The sequence below is a fragment of the Trichogramma pretiosum genome, unplaced genomic scaffold (genome assembly GCF_000599845.2).
Source record: "Trichogramma pretiosum strain Unisexual culture from Peru unplaced genomic scaffold, Tpre_2.0 scaffold36, whole genome shotgun sequence".
Classification (NCBI taxonomy): domain Eukaryota; kingdom Metazoa; phylum Arthropoda; class Insecta; order Hymenoptera; family Trichogrammatidae; genus Trichogramma; species Trichogramma pretiosum.
The window spans coordinates 620,036-630,994 of record NW_019641685.1 but is presented as its reverse complement, the minus strand read 5'-3'; the positions used below and the strand labels follow the sequence as shown (position 1 = coordinate 630,994).

Below are 10,959 nucleotides of genomic sequence, written 5' to 3'. Positions count from 1 at the left end.
GAAATAAAGCTGTGATGGATTTAGGTCAAAAGCTCAAGATTTTGGAGCTAATAAGAGAAGGAAAAAAATTGCCATAATGCTGCTTTTTTCTGTTTCGGTATTCGCGGTTTCGGTATTCGCGGTGTTTTTCGGGAACGAATTAACCGCGAATAGCGGGGATTGCCTGTATTATATTTAGAAACAGTTATTTAACACAACGTAAATCGAATTGACAATTTCTTATGATAAAGAACTAAAATTCTTTTTTTTAACCATTCATTTATGTATCTTGTAAACAATTTATAAACACGAAGAGTTAAAACATATAAAAAGTTAAATTTATTTTTTAAGAAGGAAAAGATAGTCTGATAGTTGAATCGCGTATTATTTTGGACACTTAGCAGTTGGTAGCAATTAGCCCCCGGTGACTGTTGTAGCTTGCACGTGCAGGTTGTAACTTGTATTATCGGCTCATTCGTAGTTCGTACGTAACTTGCGAGCCGAGCACATGGCATAATAGTTAAAATACATTTTAAAGAATAATAGTGACAACAATAAAAATGGGTTCACCTGAACAAGATAGCCACCGACCAGGGGCATTTAAAAAACCAAATAAGGTTCATAAAACTGGGAGGCATCGAAGCAAAGGTTCAGTTGCCGGCGAAAATAAAGGTATGTTGATAACTTTATTACAATGCATCCTTACTTATTCAACTTTTTAAAATGCAACTAAATTTATATTAAAACGATTGCCTATTCTGTAAATCAATGTTTGTTAATGAATTCTAATTTATTTTCTTACATTCGCGGTTGTATTAGCAATTTTATTATTATTATTTTTCTTTTTTAACCTGAAAAGAGCTATTTTATTTTCAAATAAATATTTTTCATGATCATGCAGGTCGTACTGGAGTTAAAAGTCTGTCAAAAAGCATAAAAAAAGATTTGGGCAAAGAAGCACGACGCAATCAACTTCAACAAATTCGTTCACATAAACGTGAAGAAGTTTTGAAGAAAAAACGTAGTTTAGGAAGTGCTCATAGTGCTCCCATTGTAATAGCAATTATACCTTTGCAAGAAGATTTACGAGTTGAAGCTATTGTAGAATTATTTATTAGTGCAGATGAAGAAGCCACTGTTAAACATAGTGCCTCTGCAACACACATTAGGTAAGTTATACAAATTTAAATTAATATGTTTCCAAATACTTTTGGCTAATATTTACTATATTTTTTCACAGCATACCTAGATTTAAACAGCGTTTTGCTATTGTTGTACCAACAACTAGTGATGTATTATCTACATTAGATGTAGCAAAAGTAGCAACAACAGTGATTTTTGTAACATCAGCTGTATATGATTCTGATAAAAGCCAGCGAAATGAAGTTCTTGATGCATGGGGGGAAGAAATCATTCAACCAGTAATATCTCAAGGATTGTCAACACCTATAATAGCTGCAGTTAATATTGAAACTTTGCCTGTGAAGGTAATACTTTGCAATAACTTTCAAATTGTCATTTGTAAACATAATTTTACATCCAATTATTTTTTGTTTAGAAACGACAAGATTATAAAAATCATGTTCAAAAGACTTTATTCAAGTGGATGCCTGAAGAAAAAATTATGCCCCTTGATAAACCAGCAGATGCCTTGAATATTTTAAGACGTGCAGGTTCGCAAAAACAAAGAAGTGTGGCCTACAAAAATAAGAGATCTTATTTATTAGCAGAAGATGTTAAATTCAACTTAGATGAAAAAGTATAACTACTTTTTAATAATAAACAACTAAATTTGTTTTCTTTTTGCTTAGCTACATCACTTTGATTTTATTTTTCAGAGCAAAAATAATTTTGGAACTTTAAAAGTATCTGGATATTTACAAGGACTAAGTTTATCAGTAAATGGTTTAGTGCATATACCAGGATTTGGTGATTTCCAAATGAGTCAAATTGAAAAATGTAGAGATCCTTTCCCACTCACAACTGAAAGGCAAAATTTAAGAGATGAAGAAATGCAAGAGGATAGAATAGTCATTGCAGTAGCTGATCCAGAAAAACAGGAATCTTTAACAGCAGAACATATTCCAGATCCAATGGATGCTGAGCAAACTTGGCCAACTGATGAAGAATTAGCTTTGGCCGAGGCAAAGCAGACTAAAAAAATAATGAAGCGTGTCCCCAAAGGAACTTCTGAATATCAAGCAGCCTGGATTCCGGACGTAGAAGGAGGTTTGAAATAATTTTCAATTGTCATGAAAAATTAATGAGAGTATTCCTAGTTGTAATTATTGCTTTATTTCTTTAGAAGAATATGTTGAAGATTACAGTGACGAAGAAGATGATGATATGACTGTAGATGAAGCTCAATCTGAAGTGAACAGTGATGATATGCAGCAAGGTGAAGATGATGAAGAATATGAAACAATTTCCATTTCAGAATCTACTAATGAACAACGTTATGATGAAAAAATGGATATGTATGAAGAAAGAGAAGCTATGCTTAAGTTGCAAGGTATATATTACGAATCAATTACTAAATCTCTGTATCTAGTATTTTTTTCAATCAAATTTCTCTGATTTTTAATATAAAAAAAAATATTTGAAGTATTAGAAAATTTTGAATTATATTACAAATTTAATTTATTTTGCAGAAGCTAAACTTGATTCTCAGTACCCAGATGAAGTTGATACCCCATTAGATACACTGGCAAAAGATAGATTCCAGAAGTATAGAGGGCTAGAGTCTTTCAAAAATACTCCTTGGGACAATAAAGAAAATTTACCATTTGATTATGGTAGAATATATCAGTTTGAAAACTTCGAGAGAACTCGCAAACGTATTTTCAATGAACGTTTAACACTAGATGAAGTTCAGGTACACTTTTGAAATAATTATAATTGTTATATATCATCAAATAATCATTGTTAATAATTTTCAATTACAGCCTGGAACTTATATAACTATTCATGTAAAAAATGTTAGTCAAGAATTATTTGAAGCTTATAGAGTCTTAGATCAGCCACTAATTTTGTTTGGATTATTAGAGAATGAGCATAAGATGTCAGTTTTAAACTTTGTCTTGAAACGAACAGCAAACTGCGATATTCCAATTAAGTCAAAAGAACGACTCATTTTTCAATGTGGATATCGTAGATTTACTGCCTGTCCCATTTTTAGTCAACACACAAATGGAAATAAACATAAGTTTGAAAGATATTTTCAACCTAAAACTACAATGGTGGCTTCAGTTTTTGCTCCAATAACATTTCCACCAAGCCCAGTACTATGTTATCAAGAAAAAAAAGATGGTTCACTGGTATGTTTAATTATCATTTTCATTAAAATATTGCATTAAATATTGTCTATCATAAATTTTATGTTTTTTGTACAGGAATTACTAGCTACAGGAACTCTTCTCTCTGTGACTCCCGATAGAATGGTAATAAAAAGGGTAGTATTGAGCGGATATCCATTTAAAGTTAATAAAAAATCAGCCGTCATTCGATTCATGTTTTACAATCGTGAGGACATAATCTGGTTCAAACCAGTAAAACTACGAACTAAGTGTGGTCGTAAAGGTCACATAAAAGAGCCCCTGGGTAAGTCTTTTTTAATAAATTTGATTTTGAAGATGGTCTGTTAATTTTCTAAATATATTTATAGGAACTCATGGCCATATGAAGTGTATATTCGATGGTCAATTAAACTCTCAAGACACCGTTTTCATGAACTTGTACAAAAGAGTTTTTCCAAAATGGACATATGAACCAATGTTGCTTAACATTACTTCCACAAAGCCTGCCAGTATGGATATGTAGGTTGGTTAATGGCTAATGTAAAAACTGTTGTCTATTTTGTTATTTTTGTACATATACAATAACTAGAACTAATCAGAAGTTTTTTAAATAAAATATATTCAATAATACACTTCGATTAAATTATTTTTATTGTACGACTTTATTACTGCAAATAGAAATGAATACCTGCGTTTTTATATCTGAAAATTATGAGATTTTTATGATAGAATTTGTTAATGGCTTCGATAAATAATAAGAGCTGCATTTAATTACTGGACTAAATTTAATACATTTTTAATTTGCAAAAACGATTACACATTTGAGAACAAAAATACGTGGTCAAAGGAATCGTTGAAGGCATACATATTATGAGTCATTATATGCTCTAATGCCGCATTATTTTTCATTTTATATACTATTGACTCGTTATAAATCATTTTTATGAGTTAAAAGCCTTTGCATTTATAAAGAAAAAAAATTTATATATACAAACTTTTACTTTTAGAGTATCAAAACGAAAGCATAATTATTTTAAATTAATTTTAGTTAATATTTTATTTTAGCAAAATTTATATAATTTCTTAATTAAAAACATTAAAAAAGCATTCTACCAATAAAAATAAAATATGTTCACAAATGGTAGCAAAGCATGTAAGTTCATGCTGAAAGAATAATTTAAAAAGTATTGAAAAAACTACCTACACAATTTTTACAGATAAAAGAACTAAACTTCCATGCTTGATTACTTTTTTTCAAATAGTATTGAAACAAAAAAGGAACATTGGTTAAACTAAATATTAGTAATATTACCATTTAGCCCTATTTATATATAATTATATATTAATAACTAATGTTGATGTCTCGCATTCAAATTAGAAACTTGCATCTGTGAGCATATTTGTAACAAAAATATAAAACAGAAATGCGCTTGATGCATCTTTAAATAATGATGCTGCAGTCAGTAACAGATTATAACTCTGTTAATACATAACGTATCTGCCAAATATTTATCATACTTGTTTCCTTCAAGTTGATAAATAAAGTCGATGATAGTCATTAGCACCAAAAGCGCAATTGCACTTTGGACACTTTCTTTGCCTAGTCTCATAACGAGTGCGTAAACAGTCCCAACAGAATACGTGGAAACATTTCGTAAGCACGGCATCTTTTCTTTTAACTTTACAAGATGGGCAAGTAAGAGTTTCTTTATATTCTCGAAGTTCCTCTGCCATGACTTCATCAACAGTTTCTGCCAATTCGATTTTCTTCATTCTTTCAACTTTCCGTCTTAATTGCGCTATTTCTTCCTGTAGCCTTTTTGTTTTGTATGCTTCAGCTTCGAGTGAACTCGTCTTTTCAGCAACAACTTGCTGTGCTTCTTTCATTTGAGAGTGATATTTTTCTAATATTGGAGATAATAAGAACCAAGATTTAATTTTCAGTAATTTAAATAAATTTAAATTTGTACTTATAGTCTAAATAATAATATGAAAATTCCTTACCAAGATGAAGTTTGAGATCAGCTGCAGATTGAGCACTTTCAATTGCTTTTCTTTTATGCATTTCCATTGCTTGTTGTCTTAGAGCAAGCTCTTTTTCAACTGTAGCCAATGAGTTTTGCAGAAGACGTTCTTTATCTTCGAGTTTTCTAACTACTACATTCGCCGCTTCTACTTGAGTTGTAAGAGTTGACACGTGCTCTTTAAGAACATCTTTTTCTTCCCTGGCCAATTTGTGTAGTTGATTACTTTTTATTCTCTCAGTCATTAATTTAAAGTTAGCGTCATCTTTTTCTCGTAGCTGCTGAATTAATCTAGAATTTTGTTCTTGCATATCTTCAAAAGCTTGGCCTGTTACTTCCATTTCATTTAGAAGAGCTTCTTCTTCCTGTAACCATGTACAATTCTGTTTAATGTCACATGACTGTTCAATTTTTTCTTAAATTTCATCATATAGTTATGTACGTACACCCATTAACAATGTACTGCATTCAACATTTGATTTCTGCATGCAAAAAAGTTAGTTTTGATATTATTATTACAAGTATATGAAATATGCTTAATAAAACCATTGAAAAATGTTAATATTCCTATGATAAAACCATAAATGGAACTGCAGATCAGAGTTAATGCATGCACCAAAAACATTTTGACATTTAATAAGGTTTGAAATATTACCTGCTTTTGAGTAGCAACTTGTCTTTGTAATGAAAAGGTTTGCTCTTCTAATTTTTTTATTTTTAATTGAGCATCTTCATCTGCTAATTTTTTCCGCTCCTCGCGTTTATTTTCCTGAAAAATAAAAATAATTATTCGAATTTCTTTCTTTTCGAAATTTGATAGAACAATTTATTTAAATATTATTTTTACTTGAATTTTTTTAATTTGTTGCCTTAATTCTTCTAGTTCAGCTCTCGTCTTCCGTTCCGCAGCCATTAACTGGGCTTTATCTCGTTGTTCTTTACCAAGCCCTTTATACATATCTAGCAGTAATTTCATTTCTTTCATCTCATTGACAGCTTTTCTATGAAAATGAAATAAAATTTTAAATTTATATCTTATGAACTTTAATATGTAATTTTTTAAAATAAAAATAATTTCTTACTTCATCTGTGCTCTTAAATCTCTGACAAGTTCAGATTCTGCGCCTTTTGCATCTTTAGATTTGTGCGTTGGATCTCGGTGTTCTGTTTTGATAGATTCTTTTTTAACATCTTTTTCTCTTTTAAGATCCTTTTCTTTTTTCAGAGTAGGAGATGCAAGTGAATCAGATGTTCCCTTATCTCCATCTCCTAATTCATTTTCTATATCTTCATCCGCACCTTCTCTTTTAATTGGCATGCCAGTTTCATCTTTTATCTACTCGATTTAACATTATGAAAGTAGTGGATAAAAAAATATAATTTTAAAAATTTTACCTGTCCTGCAACCGGCAGTGAATTTGGTGCATCTTCCTCTTTACCACTACCGTCGGAATTGTTACCTTCTTTGCTTTCTTGAGAATTTTGTTGACCCAATTTTGACGTTAGCTCTTCAACTTCTCTTTTTAACTAAAATAGTTAATTCATGGATGAATCTTTCAAAGTTTTCAATTCCGCATTAAATTTATTTTTGAATTTTCATAATGTTCTTACCTTAGGAAGATCTGTGGCAACTTCTTTGTATTTCCGTTTATATCTGTGAACTTCTCCTTTTAGTTGCTGATTGTGGTTTTGTAATGATGTAATAAGATGTCTCATTTCTCTATTTATAGGGCCAGTTTGCTCATTAGCTGCTAAGTTTTGTTCAAATTCAATTCGTAACATTTCATATTCTTTCCTTAATTGTGCTAAAATATCTTCGAGTTGAATACATTCTCCTCTCAATTTTTTCTGAGCCATCAGCTCCTCACTCTGTTTAAAAGTAATAGATTTTTAAACATTCATTAAAGAGATAAAAATTAATACAACATATAAATTTACCTCCATCATTTCGATATGTCTTAAATGCGCATTTTTGCTAGTTTGAAGTTGTTGCCTAGCTTCGTCCAATTGCGTTTTCAGTTGCATTGATTCATTATATAATACCGAAAATTGAGATTGCAAACATTTATACTCTGTAGTCTCTACTATAACTGATTCTGGCAGTTGACGAATCTACAAAATTTAATAAAACATATAATTATATGCAAAAGTAAAGATTGAGTTTCAATATTACGTACATCCATTTTCAATTTTTCAACTTCTTTTAGTGCATCTCTATGTTGTTGATGTAGCTTATCTAATTCTTGCAGTCTATTGTTAGCTAATTCACGAGTTTCTTCAAGCTCCCTTTGTAAATCTTCTAGCTACAATGAAAATGAAAATCAAATGTTTTTTAGTTAAAAACGTCTATATTGAATATATTTTATTTTACATTCCAGAATGATTGAATCGCTTTTTAAGTTAAAGAGATATAGAAGCCAGCCAAAAAAATCAAAATTTCAATCCAGTTTTCTGAAAATTCTACAGAATATTTTTTCAAACTGCTTGATGGGGACCTTCATTTTAATGTTCTCAAGGTCACCTTAAAACCTTTTAGAGAAATATTAAGTAGAAGTTTCAGAAAACGAGATTAAAATTTGGATTTTTGGGTTGGCACATCTTCAAATGAAATTTGAAAAGTTATTAATACACATATAATTTTTGTTCTTACTTTGGTTTGAGAAACACCTGAAGCGACGATGGTATTTGATTTATTATTGCCTTTATCATCAGAACCATGAATCTGTTGATAGGTCTTCAATTTCTCTATAGCTTCACCTAGATGATGCTCTAGTTTGTCATTTCTTGCTTGCACTTTATTTAGTTCATACTGTAAATCATCTACTTGATTATGAAGTTCAGCTGCCAATGTATCTTTAGCTGTTATAGTATCTTGTAATTCTGACATTTTAAGTGAAATAGTGTGGTATTTTTCATGTAGTTGAATATTGATAGCTTGTAAATTTCGATTTTCTGTTTGAATTTCATTGTTTGCTTTTCTTACAACTTCATCAATGTTAGGTGCTTCTTCTGCAAAAAAAATTTGATATCATGGGTAAAAAAAAAAAAATAATAGATAATTTTCTATTTTTGATGCACTTTGAGTTACCTCCATCAATTTCCCCTTTGAGAGCTAATGTAATTTTTTCATTTCTTTGGGAAAGCCTATCAAAAGCTTGAACAACTTTGGATACAGCTCGCTTGGAAACTTGAACTCTATGAGCAAGTTTATCGTCTAATTCTTCTTTATCCCAAGATGATAGTTGCATAAGAAAAGATGTTGTCGCTTCACTCTCATCTACACAAATACGTTTTTTATGAATAAAATAAATAAAATTGATAGTATCAATAAATAAGTTTATTATTACTTTTATTTTCCGATTCATCTGCTGTTTCTGCATCAAATCTCTGAAGTAAAACTCTTATATCTTCATTCAACTGATTCCAATATCTGTTAACTACATTCAGAACAGCATCGTCTTGAGTTTGACGTTTTTCTAACTGTTCAATTCGCTGTCTTAATTCTGCTTCAAGTCGATGTCTTTGATCTAATCTCTATGAAAGAAAAAAATTACATATTTCATATAAAATTCAAAGAATTTATTTTGTACCAACTCTTCCCTGCATTTATAAAACAATACCATGGTATAATATTCATTGCTGACTCATAAATAGTTATCAGTGTTTGAATATTTACTTACCTAATCTAATTGTTTACAAAATTATAAGTTCCAATTCATTGAAACAATAATAAGCTTTAATATGAAATAAATCATTTAGTTACCTGAGCAAGTTTTTTATTTTGAAACTGCAAAACTTTCATATCCATTTCCTCCAAAGTAGAAATGGGACCAATATATATTGGCTCAAACTGCACCTTCTTAATAGGAGGTTGGCAGCTTGTGTCCCCGCTGTCATTTGCCCTTTTCGACATTTTTGCGCTGGGATTATATTCATTCAAGTTCTACAAAAAAGATAAACAATAGGATCAATAAAACCACGCCTTCTAATATAATTCCAGATTGTTATCAAATGCTGTTTATTGATTAACGTAAGTTTAAAGAGAGAGTAAAAGAATGCGGTATAGGGTGCGGGGTCGATATTCGGAAAAGAGAAAGAGAGAGAGAGAGAGAAAGAGAAAGAACGCATCAAAGTACCACAACTGACCTTGTTCTGTTTGAATAAATAAAGTATAATTCAAACTGTGAGCTTCTTATGGAAATGGAAAATAATTTTGGGGTGAACTTACCAAATCAGTTTATAGGTTCTCGCGACTTTCACATATCTTTTGAGAACGCCATAAATTTGTATTGTAACAGTTTAGACGCCATTGCCACTGTGCTTAGTTTATACAAGCCATCTGTCTACTAAGAGAAAATGTATATGCGCTGGACGTGGAACGCCAATTTTCAGGAGAGGTAGGCGTTTGCACGGTGCTATGTGCATTCGCAATTTGAAGTTGCAGTAAACCTGAATTTCTGGATAACCTATGGTGTAGCTGTGGCGTTAGTGTTACAATCTTAAGTTAGCTCGAGCGCCGAGTGAGAGCGCCACTTTGGTTACGTGCGCGCGAGCTGTGCGAGCGCGGAATCAAATCTAAGACGACAGTTTTGGTCGGGCCTTTTGCTTATTAATAAAGCCCTTGTTACATCTTTAATCTCTCTCTCACTCACTCTATACCCGTGAACTCCTTCTGATATCTTTCAACCAGGGTGTCTTCGCTACCCTGACCCAAGTCAAGTCATATAACCAGACACTTCCTTTATAAACGCGATAGTTGTTACAAGAAAATATGTATCACTTTTTTGAATCATGACAGAATTTACAATGTGGACTGACAGTCTCCGGACGTTCATTTTTGTTCACAAATAGTCAAGTAAAATACACTTGAAGCATCAAATGTGGATCAGAATCGCAATGCCTTAATTGTGGGCAAATTTATTAAAATTGAATAGTAAAATTAAATTATTATTCTGTTCGTAAGAAATAGAAGAAGAAGTCTATTATTGACAAGTTTATTATTTTATTGTTGAAATTCTGTTTTCTACTCATACATAACAAATAAAACGAAATAAATCAACATTTGATTTGCTTTTAGATTTCTATCATTTATTCCAAAACAACTACTAACAATACGTCTTATCTCAAATTATCGATAATTAATTACTTACAATTAACAAGGAGACCGAGCGACGAGTTCTGGAACTCATATTAACTTCTAACATTTTTTTGTTACTTCTTTACTATATAAACGATCTGTGTTTCAAAATCATTTTCTTTTTAACAACCGTCGAAAAATAATGCAAATACAAGTGAGAGATTATTCGATTAGGAATAAAATTGAAGAAGAAAATTTAGAGGATAACAAAATTTTAATCGCTACGCTTACGTGCTAAAGTTGTAGAAAAAAAATAATTTATGCAGCAAATAGCACTATTAATTTAGTTTCTTTTGCAAGGCTCAAGTTACTTTATTTTACTTAAAAAATTTGTGTAATTATTGTATTTGTAAGATGACGTGTTGTGTAGAAATAAAATTGGAGCTTGAGTATATTTAATTATCCATACAAAATCAATTGAAGTTAAGTAGATTATTGAAGAATTTAAAAAACATAGATTATGTGCGACAAAATTCATGTCCGTCGTATCGTTAAGCCTCCCTTCTCGTTTGCATTTGAAAAA

The 10,959-nt window shown here is 30.9% G+C and overlaps 2 protein-coding genes across 4 annotated transcripts; one reads left to right on the top strand and one right to left on the bottom strand.

The window, feature by feature from the left end:
• Positions 1 to 401: 401 nt before the first annotated feature.
• Positions 402 to 3,905, top strand: LOC106651042 (pre-rRNA-processing protein TSR1 homolog). The gene is made up of 10 exons (XM_014369375.2): positions 402 to 651; positions 881 to 1,148; positions 1,220 to 1,466; positions 1,538 to 1,738; positions 1,818 to 2,208; positions 2,285 to 2,491; positions 2,631 to 2,854; positions 2,925 to 3,296; positions 3,372 to 3,579; positions 3,644 to 3,905. The coding sequence occupies exons 1-10, from the start codon at positions 540 to 542 to the stop codon at positions 3,796 to 3,798; spliced, it is 2,385 nt and encodes a 794-aa protein (XP_014224861.1). The 5' UTR covers positions 402 to 539; the 3' UTR covers positions 3,799 to 3,905.
• Positions 3,906 to 4,337: 432 nt separating this feature from the next.
• LOC106651031 (E3 ubiquitin-protein ligase Bre1) lies at positions 4,338 to 9,826 on the bottom strand. 3 transcript variants are annotated; one of them, XM_014369358.2, is made up of 15 exons: positions 9,528 to 9,826; positions 9,063 to 9,242; positions 8,647 to 8,833; positions 8,388 to 8,576; positions 7,950 to 8,308; positions 7,477 to 7,602; positions 7,238 to 7,411; positions 6,911 to 7,168; positions 6,695 to 6,826; positions 6,382 to 6,635; positions 6,147 to 6,300; positions 5,955 to 6,068; positions 5,746 to 5,781; positions 5,280 to 5,664; positions 4,338 to 5,179 (listed from the first exon to the last, which is right to left on the bottom strand). In XM_014369358.2, exons 2-15 carry the CDS (start codon positions 9,210 to 9,212, stop codon positions 4,803 to 4,805), a joined length of 2,895 nt encoding a protein of 964 aa, XP_014224844.1. In that variant the 5' UTR covers positions 9,213 to 9,242; positions 9,528 to 9,826; the 3' UTR covers positions 4,338 to 4,802. The 3 variants fall into 3 exon arrangements, with proteins under 3 accessions (XP_014224844.1, XP_023316941.1, XP_014224845.1); XM_023461173.1 differs by lacking the exon at positions 5,746 to 5,781 and having other exon boundaries at positions 4,803 to 5,179; positions 9,528 to 9,824; XM_014369359.1 differs by lacking the exons at positions 5,746 to 5,781; positions 9,528 to 9,826 and having other exon boundaries at positions 4,803 to 5,179; positions 5,280 to 5,682; positions 9,063 to 9,212.
• Between the last annotated feature and the right edge of the window lie 1,133 nt (positions 9,827 to 10,959).

Excerpts from the sequence above, each read along its gene's own strand:
- LOC106651042 (XM_014369375.2), top strand. The coding sequence starts at position 540 with ATGGGTTCACCTGAACAAGATAGCCACCGACCAGGGGCATTTAAAAAA. Across the intron at positions 1,739-1,817 it reads AATTCAACTTAGATGAAAAA|AGCAAAAATAATTTTGGAAC; the intron begins GTATAACTACTT and ends TTTATTTTTCAG. Across the intron at positions 2,855-2,924 it reads TAACACTAGATGAAGTTCAG|CCTGGAACTTATATAACTAT; the intron begins GTACACTTTTGA and ends TTTCAATTACAG.
- LOC106651031 (XM_014369358.2), bottom strand. The coding sequence starts at position 9,212 with ATGTCGAAAAGGGCAAATGACAGCGGGGACACAAGCTGCCAACCTCCT. Across the intron at positions 6,636-6,694 it reads CACTGCCGGTTGCAGGACAG|ATAAAAGATGAAACTGGCAT; the intron begins GTAAAATTTTTA and ends TAAATCGAGTAG. Across the intron at positions 6,301-6,381 it reads GATTTAAGAGCACAGATGAA|AAAAGCTGTCAATGAGATGA; the intron begins GTAAGAAATTAT and ends TCATTTTCATAG.